Here is an 18,762-nt window from a genome sequence, read left to right as displayed (position 1 = left end):
GAGTGATTTACATATCTGCCTGTCATATAAAAGGTTATGTACGAAATGAATGTGAACTCTACATACTGTATTTCAATTCTCTGCATTTGCATTCATTTTCTGATATTTCTGATTGAGTTTGGGATTTCAAATTTAAATACAGATAACGTTATAATTTTGGAGATATTTATTATTCTGACTTTGACTGTTCCACTGTATTGCTTGTTGCCAAATTTCATACTATGTCCTTATCTAAGGATTGGACCACATCTTCAGTGATGGATGATGACTGCAGATACCCCCTAAAGCTTGTGCTGTCCCAGATTTTTTTTTGCATTCATTGGGAAAAGAAATAGCTTACAAACCACTGAACAATGTTGCATGCCTTTGTGGACAGCCAACATCTTTTAATCAACCAGATGTAATGATTATTTCATCTAAAATACACTGCATTTGTTGATAAGAAGAGTCTGTCGGCACAGAACACAGCGAATGACTGAGCAATACATTGACTGTGCCACATTAATTTTATTAAATTGGCTTATTGTTGTATTATCATTTAAACTAAAAGAGAAGTAGAGCAGGAGAACCAGTTTGAATCATCCAATGATAGCAGCCCCCACATCTGTTTCATCATCCTTTTGTTTGTTTTCAAAATAATTCCAAAGCCCTTCCTTAACAAAACTGTGAATTTGAGACTAAGTGTTTTTGGCAATAATAATTGTTGTTACCACTCAATTCCTTCCTGATGATGCAAAAAATATATATTTCATGTTTGAGTATCTTATCTCTTTTTTCTCATCTTGAAAAAAAAAACATTTCAGGACCACGGACAGCGATGCCCAGTGATGATCATTATCTTCTGAAAGAACCATGCACTATGCAACCAACCATGCCTCACCTATTCAGTCATCATAACAGTTTAATGTGAAGTGCAAACATTTCTATCTGTTTCTGAGGAAGAACTGAAATCCATGTTTTTAAGATATACAGTACAGTGATGAAAATGCAGTGAACAAAAGTAACCAAGCCTATGTAACTTTATTACAGCAACTTCTTTGAAGACAAATATAAAATTAAATTAAAAAATTGTGCTCTCGCTCATTTTATCATCTTAAAAATGATATTCATATTTACATTTGTGTACACTTTTTTTTTACATCTCGTCATACATCAGGAACAGTAAATATAAATATATATGGGTGATCATCTTTAAAATAACGTGTAAAAATTGAGCTAATCTAATACAAAAACTTAAAATACAGCATATAGCCAGTTCATTGTCAGGTTTTCTTTTAAAAAAATATTTTAAAATGATCCACTCAAATGCTTCGGCACTTGTGTGAGGAAATATGGAAATCATATTTCTTAACAAGAACTTTCAGTGAAATACCATATAAAAAAACCTAAGACATAATTTCACATTTGTCCACCATACCAATGAATAGGCAGTATTTGGAGTGGGCTTTTGGGATGATCCTTTTCATCTTATTTTTTTCCCCCTGGTTAAATGGGTTGGCTATTTAGATATCAAAAAAAGGTCAGTCATTTTTCTATTTCTATTAGCGAATTTTAGAGTGCTACATTAATCCAAACATATCCAATATTGCCAGTTTTCAGTCCTTCTTGGTTAAGCTGAGTAAGGCATCTGCAGACAAAGGGAATCATGGTGAGGAAGAGGATGGGTATAGTAGTGTTCAATCAGAGATGAAAGATTGGGGAAGGAGACATCACAGTCCAGAAACATCTGATCACCCTGTGTTATAGAACAAATGGAAAGTTTCAGTGCAAGATTTTATATAATAGCTAACAAACTTATATTTTATACCTCTTCAAACAACCGATAGTTTCTTGCTTTGTCTACACTTGCATCCCATACCACCAGCACCTGAAAACATTTGCTTGGATTTAATATTGTATCTTCAAATGTTGATACTGCGTTTATATTTTGATAATTTGAAATATGAGCCTTTATTGCAGTCTTACCTTGGAGGTTTTGGTTCCAGAGTTCCTGATGCCGTAAAGTCCATTTTGTGGGAGGACGGAGCTCTCCTTAAATAACCTTCAAGAGAAAAGAAAAATTGTATGAAAAATGTATGTATACAAGAAATACATGAACAAATGTTATGGTAGTGGACTTTTGCCTCATTCCTGACGTTCTCTTCATTCAGAAACATGATTAAAACATTCAAAATTGGTATATTTAGTAAAATACATGTGGAAGAGTATGCTCACATATTTGTTTGGTAAAAAATAGAATATATCGCTGAAAGATGTGTCATCTTTTAATGACAAACTCAGCACGTTGAATCCAAAAATTATTATTCTAAATATCTGTCTAACGTACTTTTCCACAAAAGTGGTTTCCGTTGAGTCAATGAAAACGGAGTCTGGAAGATGCATCTGTGAAAAAAAACAATAAAAAAAACATCATCCAGTGATCATAGGGTCTTATTTTCACAGTAACTTCAGTTAGAACGCTACTACAGAAAGCAAATAAACTCAAAGTAATGAGTTTGAACATTCTTACATTATCGTAATCCTCATCATAAATGTCTCCTTCCGTGCACTTGTTCAAGTCCTGTTCCTTCCTGAACTCCATAGCAGACGTATCTCCTGATGAACGGAAACTTTGACCTTCTGGAGCTGCTCTTCTGGTAGAAAAACACATTACACATAGCAAAACTGCTCCCCAAAAATATAATTTGTGGCAAAAAAGTTGTATTTGTTCAACGTACAATATAATAGAGTACAGTGAAGTATCAAATAGAATATTATAGTATGATACAGTAGAGTACTTAATGAATCAAATAATTTTTCTCCTGTATGAGTGAAACTTACTGGAGGAGTGTCCCCAGATGTCTCGGCTTAGGAGACGGCAATGGAGGCTTTACCGCTGGTGGAACTTTAGTTGAATTTAGACTCTTATTCTGTTGTACTTTTTGAATAAGGGGAGATCGTGGCGGGTGGCTGGGTAGTGGTGGGAGCTTTGAGGGTGTCCGAGTCGGTAATAGGTGTTTTGTTGTTTGCAATTTTGGAATTGAGCCTTCCACATTCGTAGGAGTAGTCCCTGATTGAACTGGTTTGCTGCAGATGTTGCTAGTTTGTGCATCATGGGAGCAGTGGTCTAATTCAGTGACAAGTGTTTGGATTGATACAGCTGATGAAGACCTCAAGCATGCTTTCCCAGTAGCTGGCCCAGCCAGAGATTGTATCTTGTTTTTAGCGGGTCTTTTTGGGTTTGGGGGAGGGAGAGGCGGTGGGATAGGAGAGGGGTGATTTTGCAGATGTGAGGAAAAGGGGGGTGGAGGTGGTGGACTTTTGTTTGGGTGTTTTAGAATAGGAGGTTGTATCGAGGGAAAGCGCTTTTTGGGATTTGCACCACTTGGGAGTCCGGTATGTGATGGTACTGGTGGTGGTGGGGCTTTATGGAGAGCTAAACAAGATCCTAGTTGTTGCTGGGGTATCGCTGGGACAGGAGGAGGTGGGTAAGAAGGTGGAGGACCGACAGGTCGACCTGAGGAAGTAGAACCGAGATTCTCTTGTTTACATTGAATGAATGAACAGAATATTGAGATGTGATATTGCATTTGTGAGGGCTAAACATAGAAAAAAATCTATGAGTTATCCTCCATAATATAGAATTGCCACAAGATGGCAACAAAGCAATACTTAAAAATAAGGATATGGACAAAGCACAAATTTATAAATAGTATATACAAATAGGAACATGGGTAGTAAAAATAAATGAATAACTGTACTATTTCTACTGTACTTCTAGAAACATTGTTTCAAATGGCTTCATACATTGATTTATAAGCTTGTGATGGAAAGGACGTTCTACTCACCTGTACATGTTGGCACACAATCACCATCTGGCTTCAGATAATCTTCTTCATCATCATCGTCATCGTCTTCAACATAATCTTCATTGAGAGAGAAGAGGGTAAACCAGTAGAAAATGTGTCCAAAATCAATTCACTCCGCCATATCTTACCAGTGTCTGCATTATTGGTTGAGTGTTTGATATCCATCGGCTTCTCAATGGTCCCATAAAAACTGTCGGCATCTGAATCTGAGTCACTATGGCAACAATAGAATGTTACAATTCAATAAGTAAAAGCAGAAGAAACATGATCTCCTTTCTTGCATAGTTTATGAATAAGTAAACAAAGTATAATTTTGTTACCTAGGATTATTGCACTCATTCCTGTCATTATAATGATCAATTTCTCGCCGCAAGGACCTCATCCATCTCTGTATCACAACACAGAATATGAATTGGTGTCAGTATGTTGGAATTAAATGTGTTGTGCGATAATTAAAGGTTCAGTTTTAAATAAGGAGTGTGATTGGTCCTACCCTCCTCTCATCTTCACTAGCTGCAGAGAAATACCATGTCCTATGTTTTTTACTAAAGTGGATCATCTTAAATGGAAAAACATTATTGGATGTTGTCTCTTCTGCTGCTCTCATCACTCTGTAGGAACGAATAACCAGATAACTTTATTAATTACATATCTTAAAAGGTGAGATATAAATCTGAGCAGTTCCATATGAGGGTTAAAAAACATGAAGAACTCTGTCACTGACCTATTGTAACCATTTAAAGAGAAGGCTCCCTGTGGTGCAGGAGATGTACTACTTTTAAAGTAGTACACACAGCCCTTGTGGATAATGATGTACCTCAATGGCCCTGAAAAGAACGCAAATAGTATTTAGTCAGTGGGGTCATTTGGTTGATTTCAGTATACTGTGCTGTTAAAAAATGGTGAGACGGATACAACAAGCAGCAGTTCCTCAAGGGACATGCAGTTGTGGGAGTGGTACATTCCTTCCTGTTCTGGGTTTAATCTCTGCTTCCAGCCATGTAGTATTTTCATTGCCGGGGAGGCAAGTTTTCTTGCAATTGGAGTGGTTGTCTGTTGCCAACATGATAAGCTGCTCTATCTTACCAGGTATAGAGCCAAGATCAAGCAGTGTCAAAAGCCATGGAGTTATGAAGTCCAGGGGAACATTAATGCCAATTTCCCTCAGCCAAGATTGATATAATGGCTTTGCGCTTCTAAAAATAATTAACTCTGCAGATGGTTGTATTTTCTAAAATGCATAGTCTATATATGGTGGGCCAGTCTAGCAGCTTCTGTGGTGAGCCTGACTGACAAAATTGAAGTGGAAATATTTGAATACTATGTCAGTGGTGCCTCTTTCAGTAAAGAGCTTCATGATTACAAATGAAAGTACAGTATCGTTGATTTAAAGCTACCAGTCAACATTCCTTTAAGAGGAGTGGAGATTGACACCCTTTGATAAGAAGACACTGACTAATTTTTGCCTTTCCAAGACTCCATGTCTGGCCAATAGCGGCCTCAGATAAAGATGCACTGATGACAACCAACATATAGCTGTCTAGGACAACTTCATCTCTGAGTGTCTGGGTCGAGCTATGGCTGGATTTGTTCACTTGGACCTGAAATGTGTAGCTTTGGCAATGGATCAAACTGCCCTTACTGCATTACACATTATATAATGTGTTTGTAGCTTTAGGTGCCAAGGTTTTTGATATGGCCACAGCCTTTAACACCTCAGTGTTAAAGCCTCTACTAAGCAGGTGGGGGCCAACTTCGTCTGGTCTGACCCACCAAAGAACATCAGAGTGTAGAGGGGCTCCTATGTTTGCATGCCAAGCGTGCCGTAGGCGGATCCATCAATACATAAATGCTGTTAGTATAGGCAGTATATTCACTCTGATCCAAAATAGGATCTGTTGGCTTCACCAGTTGAGCCTGTGAATGGACATCCTTTACATTGGCTATTTATTCTATACACAAGTCTCGAATTAGTTGCCTTTCAGTTTTGAAAGTGACGTCCCTTTCCATGCAGTGTATTCACTGTTTCTGTACTCTAATCCAGGTAAAAATGTGGTACGTTAGGGCTATGTTAATATTAAACTAGAGACTAAACGGTTGTATCTCCATTATGTATTGCATTTGGATTTATTTTTCATAAATAATTCTACATTTACTCACATCTCAGGAGGCTAAACTGGCTGGCTCCCTTCTTGTGGAGGTATCCCGCTATAGAAACGCCTCCAGGCATAGTGAGGAGATTCTGCGCTCCGATGGCTCGCATCGGTATTGGCCAGCACACCTCAAGAGATGACATGGTTCTGCATGAAATGCAAGAAACAGTCAAGGAATGAAAACAAAGTGGCTCAAATGTTCTTAGCAGAGGAAATACAAAAAGACAAACCATGCACTACTATTCAAAATAAGAGACTCCATAAACTGAAATATAGGAGAACTCAGCAAAACGCATACTTCTAACCAAGGTAATAAAAAAAATGAATTGTGGAAGGGTTTTTTTTTTTGCTCCAAGCGATGTGTGCTGACAAAAATGGGTCAGTAAACGGCAATGTTTATTGAACATAAAATCTCAGATCCCGTTTGTCTGGCACCATCTTTCCTCCATATTTGGAACGCTATAAACAATGATCTCATGAATTAATTTGTACTATACAAGTAAGTGTGACTTGTTCTGTGAGATGCCTACCAAACACGTAAACATTCAGAGTTCAAACAGGAAATATTCATACCCTGAATCCTTTAGATGAGGTTTCTATTAATGTGTATGTACGTGCATGTGTCTCTGTGTCTGGTGAGTGCATGTTATGTCAAAATAAACATCCTAAAACAAGCCTTTCATCCTCAAATAACATCATGGGTAACTTCCAGTTTATCAACAGACTTTAGAGATTGAGGAGTGGATAAATTATGTGAGTTTTTTTTGTAGTTTAAGATTAACAGAAGAATTTTGAGCATAAAAAAGGTTTATCCACTTAAATTAACTTAAAAGAAATAATTGCCCAACTTTGCTACCGAAAGGATTACTTATAACACCACAGAAATAATTCCACTTAGCATCAATCTGTTAATTATTACAGTTGTCAAGACATATTTAAAATGTGGTGAGGAGATGTATGAGTAATTTTGTGATTTAAAAGGTTGACAACTTGTTGGCTAAAAGTGACGCAGTGAGTCATTCCTCAAGAATGATCGTCATTTCTGTTGAAGGGTGAACGGTAATTCAAATAAAAGATTAAACCCTCATCATTTATCAGGGTGGGGACATATAAAACAAAACATGGAAGATATGTGTGCTTTCTTCTCTAGTGTGAAAGCCAATACTCTGGAATTATCATTGAGGCATAGATTCGGGTTGTCCTGCTTCTTATCATTCTGAGGGCTGGATTTCCTGTTGCACTCACTTAACTGAGAGGCTATAGGCCGAACTGATATACAATAGTTGTGTAATACTTGTACAGTTTAAATGGGGAAAAGCCTGATACTAATGTTATGTTTTTATTATTCTTTTTTGCTCTGTCAGGAGCTCACACACTAATTCCGAGTTCTCAAATGAATCCAAAATACATGTTTTGTGTGCATTTTCCCTCCTTTGCAAGTGACTTGCAAAGAATATTCTGTAGTTGGAAACTAAGTCAACCCATTATTTAATAAAATTGCATCCTCAGAACACATGCGTGCAGTGCACAAGCAAAATAAAATAAAATATTTGACTTCTAAGAGCATGCATGTAAGTAAAATCCACACACTTGCACCCTTATTTTACTTCCTTGGAGCGACTCATTTCATATTTTAAAATTTTCTTTTACATCAAAGTAAAATACAGTGTACTAAAAATGATGTAATACAAAATTACAAAATTTAAGTGCTCCTCAGTCACAATATGTTGATCAATTGTGCAAACGTGCCAGCCACTTTATGTAAATGTTTTACCACAAGAAAGCATTTATAATACCAAATATTGTAACCAACTGTCCAGACTCAGTTAAACAAAAGTATATATATTCTATATCTGTGAAAACAATGAGGTAGAGTGTAAAAGCACAAGACAGGAAGAAAAGATTTAACGCCCATGCTTCCCACTCATAAGACAGTCGAAACTAAAACGCTTCCTGGAAATGTCTCATTTCCTAACACAAAACATTCATGTAGGAATAACTGACATGACAGAGTTTCACGCTTTGTCAAATTATTATATTAAGCATAAATTAAAAAAGGAACCTCCTCAAAATTTCTAAATAATATTGGTGCATTCCAAAGTTGGGGGATTAATAACCACAGCTAGGAATTGGCTCATAATTTAAAATATTTCTTACACTTTAATAAAAGCACTGAACAATTAAACAATAAATGAAAAGTAATGCTAAAATGACACAAGTGCTTTTAAAAATCTATTTCTAAAGTGTAACTATTTGAGAATCAATTTAAGATTGAATAGAAAATAAATAAACTGTGTGACAAGATTGTTTTTATATTTTAACCCACCATGCTGCAGAAAAATTAGATAACAACAGTCAGAATTTTTTCTACTTACATGAAATTCTTATGTTCCTGAAAACACATCTTGACACTCGGCTCTGCACTACGAATAGTTGACTTCCTCACAGATGAAACATACATGCCGGTGTCAACAATTCCCACTACAGCATCTTTTCTTGTTGGAATGTTGACTATACAGTCAGATTGAGCAAAAATTGAACAGGTTCAGAAGAAGTCTGAAGAAGCCAACCAAGTTAAAAACTATTGCAAAATGAAGCAATTTGGAAGGTCAAAGTAAGAAGACAATAGTCATTAGTTGTGTCTTCCCTGAATTCTGCAGAAATGGGTTTGAAGTCCTCAAACTCTGTCACTCATTTCCTGTAGGGGCTTTCCTGTGATTGGTCAGCGGTTTCCTTCCTTCGTCTAAGTTGCAAAGTGATTGGTGTAGAATGAACTAACATGACTTATATGTGCACATAAGGGGACGAAGAGCGATGGGGGGCTTTCCATCCTCCTGTCAGAAACTAATTTGGTGTAAAAAATTTGTCCCTAAGGTTAGAAATATATGCACATACACAATTTTACATTTTAAAGTTCCTTATTAATTAATTACCATTGCCCTTTTGACTGTAGGGTTGAAAGAACAACTGTTACAGTGGATAAGAAATTGAGCAAAGTGCACTAGTGCTCGTGCTCCATCACACAAATCACAAAATTCTGGTTTTATGACACCCATATCAAGAAAATAATATTTAGTGCTATATGGACAGTATGAATGAATTACAAAGTGTCTGTCAGGCTGCACATTGGACACTTCTGCTCTAAATTGTCCATTCTGTAGATATGAATGCGCATTTTAATGGTTATTTAGCAACATAATGTACATTCTTGACTAGAGACCAATCAGTTAGAATAGCGTGAAAGCTTGTCAAGCCAAGGTAACTGAAAATCAACACCTACAGTACATTCACACGATCACTGAGTGGAAAATGAACCCACGCTGCCTTCTCGGAAGTCAGGCAAGTACAACATTAATCCGTCAATGACCCAGTTTTAAGATACACCTTTCTACATGTCTCTGTAACATAACTTTGTGACAACTATATTTTAAATTCAGTTCATTTGAGAAAACATGGAGCACTGTAGCTATAGGGACAGTGTTAGATAAAAAATGCAATTACTGTAAAACATAATGGACATTCAGATTACAATACTCGTGGGAAAATTTCACCCATGCAAACCGCTTCATGTGTCTGGGTGGCCTTTCATAGACAATATTATCAGACACCTGGTTTCCTGTTGTGGTTTCACATTTGTCTTGAAAGGATTGAACATTTAGTGTGTATGTGTGTTGGCGAGGTTCTATATACATATTGGTCTTGGAAATAGGTGTTAGGTAGGGTTATTGTTTTATTTTCATTCTGCATGCAAAGGAATGAATTACTATAATTTCAAAACCAAGAGGTAAACAGAGTTGCAACGGTTTATATTCCAGTCACAGGTTTCTGTCATCTGTTAACAGTATGGTTTGATATGTAGCAATTATGTTATTTGACATTTAAGCCAATCCTTTAATTTAGAATATGATGCACACAATTGCACAGACGTTGTTTAGTGAAGGCCTTGAAAATGAAGGTGTTGATATCACTAATTTCGCAAAAGTCAACATTTGACTATGGCATTAGAGTAGTTATAGTTTAATTCAACTTTTTCATGCAATTGTTTAAATGTTTTACTGCTATGTACGTCTCAACTGACATCCACATTTTAACCACAAAAAGAAGTACATAGTAATTAATGTTCAAACTTCTAATGACCCTGTTATATATTTCCTCATTCTTTGTATGTAAACAGAAAAGATTAATATCAGTTAAATTGGGAAGTAAAGGATTGTGAAGATTTATGTACAATAGTTTTTGACTAAAAGGTGCATCCCACCCACCAAAGTGTTTAAAAGGAAATGTCTGCACACCAAAAGACTTAAACCTCATTAGACTATAAATATCCATAAATAATGTGATGGACTATAATCTGAATGGTAAAAAAATTGGGGAAAAAGTGGTGGTTTATTGCAAAATAAGGCAGTAGCCTTTTCTCAACCACTTATTCTTATAAACATCACACTTTTGAAGCCTTGTGTTGATCATTAATATTATTATTATTTTAAATGTCTTACTATAAGTTTAACATGTATAAGTGTCAAAAGACATGCAATTAATTTACACCTACATTTTTGTTACTTAAACATGCAAAATCCTTAAATAAAAACATTTTCTTGACTCTAAGAAATGAACATTTTGCAAGAAATAGGGTTCTATTATTAAAGAAAATGGAAGTGGATAGGCTAAATGTCCTCATAAAACAAGATACTGAATGAGATTTCAATATTTAAGGTAACTTACCCATTTAGTGTAGTGTCAGTTGAAACGGTTCCTTTGCGTGTACCATTGCAGCTCTCAGTCCTGCTCCATTTCCAGTCAGTTCACTTCCTGACACAACTTTTTTTAGAGCTACTGTGCACAATGTTGGAGACAGCCTCCATTCAACCACAAGAAAAAATAGCTATGAGTTTTCCTCAGATGGTTAAAGAATTACATCAACAAAAATAAAGCAGGTTCCGTTGAATGCCTACAATTCTAATACATGTGTGTCGGTTTGACAGGAGCCAGGCTTAAGAACTCACTTCCCCTTTAGAGAAAACTCCTTCAAACATCTGGTCAGCAATTACGTCATGAACAGCCTAGATGCAAGATTCAATTGAAATAGAACATGAACTCTAAACATTATTATTAATATACAGGGGGTGCTGGAGCCTATCCCAGTCAATTACAGGCCCCAGGCAGGGGACACCCTGAATCGTTGGCCAGCCAATCGTGTGGCCAGATTAAAATGTATTCGTTATTTTCAATTTCTAACAATAGGATGACATGATATAGTATACTGCTGATATATACATACATTGTCTACTGTGGTGCATTAAATGTATACTTTATAGTTAATGCACCTCTTTTGAGAGATTATTTTAATTAATAAATATAAAAAAAGAGTACAAAATGCATAACTTTTGCAATGATTATTTCAAATGGAAGGCAGGTGAATTCTCAGCAACTTTTTATAATTCAAGTTGTTTGTGTGGATAAATATTTTAAACTTATGAATTCTGTTTGACTTTATGGCAACTCTGTAGAAGTTGCAGCACAAATAACTTTGAACACTTGAGCTTATATCCTGCAAATAATTCTGGCTTTCACGCATAATGGTCGTTTAGTCAGATGGATGCAGAACAAAGAAGATTGTGGTTTCAGGAGTGGAACAAATGTACACTATTGACCAGTTTTTTTAATTATAGTACAAAGAACTTTATTGGGCATGGTTGTCGGAAAACGAAAATGCTACTCTTTGTTGAGGAGAAGGCAATTGTTTTCCCGGTAGTGACAGAAAGAGTGTCCAACATGTGCTGCTAAGTATCAACCCCCGCTTCTTACAGAGAACAATACACACTGCACCATTTTTAGCTATCACAGGAAATGTGTCAAACCACAACAGCAACAGTGAGAGGACTCTTTAGTTCATGCTTTCCTTCTGTGTTATGCTTTTTTTCCCTTTCCCCCCCTTAATGCCTTTGAGTTTTAATCTATTAGTTTTAATAATCCAAATAAGACCATGCTTTGTTTTTAGAATATATAATATTTATATATTTTTAAAAATTTGTTGTGTATATGTATATATATAAAATCCATTATTCCATATTTCTTGTGTACAGTTCTACTGTACTATCATTTATTATCTTGATTTGCCTTTGAGGACTGATGCTGCCCTCTAGTGTGACATTTCAGTTAGATGGCAGAAGAATTTAACATTAAATACATTCTGTATTTCATAACCAACTGCGACATATGGTGGAGATGCTTAGATACTGCAGTGTGTCCACCAGACGATTGTCAAGCATGTATCATGACAATTTGTTTGTCTGTTTTCAGAACAGAAACAAACTAGGAATGTTAAAGGATGCAAAAGAAAAAACAGGGGAATATAAGTGAATATGAAAAATGTTTTTTTCTTCTTCTGTACCATTCTGAAAGGGTACACACATCTTCCCAGGTCCAGACATTTTGAGTGTATATTTAGTCCCTTTCTCATCTCACCACTGTAAAATCCCTGGCACCTTGAATAGAAAGTTTTTGTGCTTTTTTTGTGTCTCAGAGAAAAAAAAGACAGCTGTCTCAACTTTGTTATACGTTAAACTGCAGCATTATGAAACTGCTAAGGATCACAAATATTTAAAACAAATCTATACAAATACTACTACAACACAAAAAAACAGATCAACATATGAATGTGCATCATGTATAGATTTTTTTTCTTTTTATGGATGAATAAATTAAAAGTACTCAGAAAAAACATGCAATTACTGTAAGAAACTACTGGGTGAAAATGGTTTTGCAAATTATTCTCTGTTGCATGTTACAAGTGGCAAAACACCAGAAAAAAATGACAATTTTTAAGACATGTCCACTCACTTAACCAAAAAAAAGGAGGAAAAATATTAGTTTAAATTTAGCTATACATTCTACGGTCTAAATATTATTGTATTCAATATACATTTATATTTATTTTGTATGCATTTAAGTACAATACTTATTTCTAGATTCAAAAAGAAGGATGCACTGTTTGAAGAGTATTATTTATAGCGCAAAAGTTGACTGCGGGAGATTTATAAAATAACAAAATCAGCTGGTTTCAGAGGAAATCAGCTGTATAAATAAACCTTATTCATCATACAAATTTTGAGAAGTGCCAGACCACTTCATGTTCTTAAATACCTAAAGGGAGGAAAGAATTGGAGACGTATAGTTTACACTAACTGCAGAGCCACATTACCTGCCAGAACATCAACTAACTTAGCCATTTTTGTTCTCTATTGTTTCTCAAGGCTCTAACCTAGAGTCACTCCAAGGAAATACCCATATAAGGTCAGTTTCCTTTGCCATAGTGGAGGGCCTCTTCATAGGGAGTGTCAGCCTTGACTTTGCGGTCATCTGTAATTATGCTTGCCTGATCCAACGAGAGACAGATGAATGCTAGTTCCGAAGCAGTTACTTTTCCTAAAATGTTTCAAATTAGAGCTGGAACACGCATGCATAAACATGTATAATCACATGCTCACGTATGCAAAGTATGTTTAAACCATATGCAGTACAATCTTGCATAACACCCACTTCATTGTCTGGACATGTTTTTGCTTAAGCACAAACAGGATTGTGAATAAGATGTTAAAATAAAAACACTATAATCACAAACTATTTCATTTATATGATGAAATTATTTGGAAAAAAAATCCTCAATATTACTTATTGTGTACCAGCCTGTGAAGTGTTAATCTATCAATTATCTGAAGTCAAGAAACAAATAAACTACAGAACATGTATACTTACATAAGCTGAGTATGTTCCATTCACAGCCCCGCCCCCAGAAAGATTCCGTTGATCTAAGCTAAAAATATTACAAACACTAACATCAGTGGGTACTGAGGTATTTTTGGTCCAGTAGTGTGTCTGATACACATACACCATACCAGATGATCACTAACTCTGGTCCACTTGGGCACCCATTCAGATTTTTTTCCCAGGTCTACATACCTGTCAACCTCGAACCATTTGTGATCTTACCAAATTTTGTTTTCGCCCTTACATATATGTATAAATACATGGAAAATCTTACCACTTTACTTTTTTGTAAAAAATCACGAACATTCTTGACTTGTAAACAGACCAGAAACAGCTGATCAAATGAAAGTAAACATAAACAAGGGAACAGGAAACGGAAATCACATGGTGAAAGTGTTACAAAACGAAATGTTTATCATGATCTTTTTTTTTTAGCCAATCAGAGGCGCCGGTACATATATCACTTGGCAGACATGCGTTTCCGGGAAGAAACAATGGCGGATGGTGAAAAATGGCTAGAAAGTGCCTTAATTTATTTTTTTTTCTCAAAATCACCGTTTAGCGTACCATTTTCATGTGTACAGCGTACCAATATAAAAATGGGCTTTCAGTTGTACCAATTACGGCGAGAACGTACCAGTTGACAGGTATGGGTCTATCTCATCCAACTCACCTGAGTCAAGCGATCAATTACCCAGCAATTAGACAAACTAGGTCACTCAGGGAGCAGGCTTCTGTCTAAGCAGCCCAATTCAAAGTATTGCCATATTTCTGGGGCTTTTGCAACATTTGAGTCTTATTTGTTAATCACCTATATTTCAAATCTGAGTTAAGTAAACTACTGATCTGTTATCAAGTATCACAAAATTCCTTTCCTAACAGTTTAATGTATGGTGATTTGACTGTTTCCTCTTGGTTGGATTGTGGTCAATCACAATGACTACAATATTGTTCCCCCCACTTTTATGATGTGTTCATAACTATAAAACAGTATAAACAACACAAACCAAGGGGCAGCACGCTGACCAGTTAAGGGTAAATCCCAAGTCTAACGGTCATGGTTTTATAGTAATTTCCCAGAAAGGTTATACACAATACTTCCAGGTTTGCTGAGTTCAGTATTGTGTGTTTGTGGCTTGTACTACTTGTTTTAAAAAAAAAGCACAACAAGGACATATTAAAAACAAACAGAATCTATCACACAATCCTCTTCAGAAATACTACAGCCGAAAAATAAAAGGTTTAAAATTTGTAACCCAGGGTTTTTTTGAAGTCCGGGCATGAGCGGCATAATTGTTTATATAAGTGCATCTACAGGTTGAAAGACTGAAGCCACCACACTATTTTAGGGTTACAATTAGATGCACACATCCCCTCTGTGGTTAAAAACAATTTTGGAAGCTATTCATCAACTAAATTGCAAATCCAAGGTGGATTTACATCTGAATGCAGAGCTGTGATTATAATCTATTGAAACATATTGTATTCATATATTGAATCCTGCTTATCTTTAATATTGTGTTCATGACCATATTGTGCTGACAAGTATGTTAATCTCTTTGCATGATTGATCTCTTTAGATATTTTATTATTTTATATCTATGTTATTTTTTTTTTACTAGTTGTTCTCCATATTTGTGACCAGGACCACAATGAGGGGGTTTTCCTCACTGTGACTTTCAATGTTTTTAATTCTGGGGAAAAAATGATCACAATGAAATATTTTGCATTGCTAAAGTCTGCAGTGAAGATATGAGAGGTTAATATGTGTCCCTGTATAGAACATGAATGTAAGAATCCTTATAGCTTTCTTTTCCATAGATTTCGGGAAACGTATCTCCTCTTCATTCCCCATTGCTTTTTTTCCCTCTAACTTTTTTTAAGCGCGTAAAAGTCTGGTTTGAGTCTGCCCACAACATGACCACAGTGGCCATCTTTTCAGACACAAATAACACATGCAACCCCTCTGCGCCACACCCTGCAACAAAAATAGTGTGAACTACAGAGCACATGCGAGTGTGACATTTTCTGCAATTTCAAAAGAAAAATTCATCATACTGAATAATGCATACATTATTTTAAAATGACACAAAACACTAACATTGGCAAATAATTAGTACTTATTCCATCAGTACACAAGAGACATTTTGCAATGTATATTTTGTTGCATGAGCCTGAATCATTTCAAAAACCTTTAACAGATGAGTTAGCAAGTGTCTTTCCAATAAGTAGTAAACTCCACAGAAAAATAAATCCACATTTTCCAACCAATAATCCTCTCTTCAACATTCAGTCACAACCACAACTATGAAGACCACACCCTGGTGAAGCAAATGAAACATAAACTTAAATTAATTGCTTTTTATTATCATTATACAAGTTTAATAAGATTCTAAAAACTAAGTGCACAAGTTTTATAAAGGCATTTTGTCTGTATTCCTTACAAAACAAAGCCATTTAACATTTTTAGCACTTAACTCAAAGTGTATTGTACCTTAGGTCTTCATTAGGGACCAATTCTGATTCATACAAATAACTACATCCTTTGCATTGACATTTATTTTTTATAGCTTTTTTGTAACCTTTAAACTATCACCCTACTGCGCCTGCTGCCAGACAAATACGTTCCTAACACTAATAACAAACTTAAGAACAAATGCAAAGCTTGCCTGGAACACTTGCCAAACCCACAGTTCTGAGCAGAGAAGTTTGATAACTGCACACAAAGTATATAATTCCACTCTCATCAAGTGCTACATAATTTTAGAATCCAGGCATTGCTCTAAAATGAGAGACATTCATCACCATTAAATAAATTGTAGACAATTTTAAATTAAGCAATCAAAATAGCACATGTAAGGACTAATGTGGACAATCATCATAATAGCAAAAAAGGGCTCTACTTTTGTGACAGGCACAAAAAAGGTCTGGGCATGTGTATGCAGGTTTATCTAAAAGTTTTGTACTCCGTTGGTGTTAAACATTTACAACCATTGATAGCAGCTGATATGTTTTTAGGTGCTAGTATGTGGGGAAAGGTGTGCAGAAATCATTGTATAATTGAGAATCTATGTGGGTACTCTCACAAAATGATCTGGTGCACCGGAAATATCTGCAGCTGGTCAAAAAGCTTGTCCAAACTCCTGTTGTTGACCGTGGCAGACATGACATGACATGGCATACGCCATCATTGTGGTGTTGCTTGATCATTGCTGCCTTTTATAGAATGCAACCACTTTCTGACAGTACTGTATACTTTTCTGTTCTTTAACAAAGCACGCACCAAAGTAAAAACTTCTCTTGCAAATTCTTTCGTCCATAAAGTTTTTTTTCTCCTATCAACGGGGTTTAATCCCTGTGGTCTTTAAAAGTTGTCATGATGATTAATTTGCATTATAAATTATATATATTCCAAATAGGATGAGTTGATTTAACACAGAAACAGATTCTGGGCTATTTTGTTTTAAAATATAATCTTGTTAACCCTCTCAGATAAATTGACCACAACATCGGACCGATATTGAAGTTGACACTTAAGACTTTTAACCTTTTATAGAGCAGTTTACTATTTTTGGTAATAAAAAAAAATAGCATTATGTGTATCATAAAAAATGAGATTATTATGCTGCACATAATACTCTTAAAATGATTTTTCTTCATAATATTGAACTTATTGATTATTAATTGTCTCTTTCTCTGTTTTTAAATACCCTCAATGACTATCAAGTTCTTGACACCATCGGGGAAAAACATTAAGGGGAAAACATGACAAACATTCAGATGAACATGTGATCATGAAGCATGCATATAACTCTGTTCCATTCTTTTATTAGCAACAGTGAGTAAACCAGACAGTCCTCCATTTACCACAAAAACAACGATATAGCTGTTGAATCAATGATTCACTCCCCTTATGCCTCCACATGAATCCAGACGGAACGATTGCTGTCCACCTCCCATTAGTATCACAGAAATATGACTATGATTTTAATGCTTGCATTTGGCAGTTGCTGTTGGACTAAGTAACATTCATGCAAAAGCTAATAATACTGATAATAACAAAATCAATCAAATAGGAATGAGTTACAAATACAAATAAATGCTGTTTGTATTAGTATTTGGTATCGATGGAGATGTAACTATTTTCCTGCAGTCCATGAAATCTAATTATGATTACCAGAATAACATGCCCAAATAGAACCTCAGACAGTATAACTTACCTAACCAGACACAGAGAACATCACCCACTCGCCCAACCGTCATGGGAAAATTGGGAGAGGTAGTAATGATGACGGCAGATGTATGTTTTCTTAGTATTTGGTCATATGTTTATGGGCTGCTCCTGTCACTTTTAGTATTGGGTACATTTGTGTCATTTTGTACAACCTTTGCCCAATCAGTCAACAAGAGCACATCTTGTATATCCACCATTTGGTTAATTCACTGACCAATGTAGTATAGTGGATATGTCCAACTTCCGTGCAGGCAACATGGAGTCAGTTGTGTGTCATGTTTAGACAATAACGGTAATGAAAAAAAATTCAATATGTAGTCTGTGTAATTTAGCAAAGTGTGGCTTTAAGCATCTATTGAAGAATTGTTCGTGATTGTGTACAGATTTACACAGCGTACGTATACACAGCTAATATAATTTAGATCCACTTTGACAGACACTTGACTATAATTGCAGGTTAGAAAAGGAGCCTTTACCACCCACATCAATTACCTTTTAAGACTCTTTAATCTTGACAATGCTGACTCCAGATTGTGTCTATAACTTTGAAAACCTAATTTTGCTATCTTAAAATATTACACATTCATGCTTACCAGCCCACATGTTTCAATTTAACAGAATATTGGATCAAAGTTCTTAAATGATAATATGGACTAGTCCTTTCTGTGATTTAGTTATTCATATGGGATATTTTTGCAGAAAAATGGGTAACACCATCACAATCTGGTGAGTCTCTTCAGTTGAAAATTTGAGATGAATC

General features: G+C 35.6%; 1 protein-coding gene across 6 annotated transcripts; it reads right to left on the bottom strand.

Moving 5' to 3' along the window:
- Nucleotides 1-1,001: 1,001 nt before the first annotated feature.
- On the bottom strand, nt 1,002-18,028 carry sh3bp2 (SH3-domain binding protein 2). 6 transcript variants are annotated; one of them, XM_077738115.1, is made up of 14 exons: nt 13,897-13,929; nt 13,757-13,814; nt 6,009-6,148; nt 4,573-4,675; nt 4,342-4,459; nt 4,169-4,236; nt 3,977-4,062; nt 3,828-3,905; nt 2,821-3,496; nt 2,510-2,633; nt 2,327-2,382; nt 1,966-2,041; nt 1,808-1,867; nt 1,002-1,735 (listed from the first exon to the last, which is right to left on the bottom strand). In XM_077738115.1, the coding sequence occupies exons 2-14, from the start codon at nt 13,774-13,776 to the stop codon at nt 1,610-1,612; spliced, it is 1,731 nt and encodes a 576-aa protein (XP_077594241.1). In that variant the 5' UTR covers nt 13,777-13,814; nt 13,897-13,929; the 3' UTR covers nt 1,002-1,609. The 6 variants fall into 6 exon arrangements, with proteins under 6 accessions (XP_077594241.1, XP_077594243.1, XP_077594240.1 ...); XM_077738117.1 differs by lacking the exons at nt 13,757-13,814; nt 13,897-13,929 and adding an exon at nt 17,989-18,028; XM_077738114.1 differs by having other exon boundaries at nt 13,757-13,945.
- Between the last annotated feature and the right edge of the window lie 734 nt (nt 18,029-18,762).

Source organism: Stigmatopora nigra, chromosome 17, assembly GCF_051989575.1.
Source record: "Stigmatopora nigra isolate UIUO_SnigA chromosome 17, RoL_Snig_1.1, whole genome shotgun sequence".
NCBI lineage: Eukaryota > Metazoa > Chordata > Actinopteri > Syngnathiformes > Syngnathidae > Stigmatopora > Stigmatopora nigra.
This window is presented reverse-complemented; position numbering and strand designations above follow the sequence as displayed.

Bases quoted from the DNA above. Each gene is read 5' to 3' on its own strand.
- sh3bp2 (XM_077738112.1), bottom strand. From the start codon at position 8,462: ATGTATGTTTCATCTGTGAGGAAGTCAACTATTCGTAGTGCAGAGCCG. The intron at 4,237-4,341 runs GTAGGACCAATC...GTTGTGATACAG, and splicing joins CTAGTGAAGATGAGAGGAGG to AGATGGATGAGGTCCTTGCG. The intron at 1,868-1,965 runs GTAAGACTGCAA...AAATGTTTTCAG, and splicing joins CTGGAACCAAAACCTCCAAG to GTGCTGGTGGTATGGGATGC.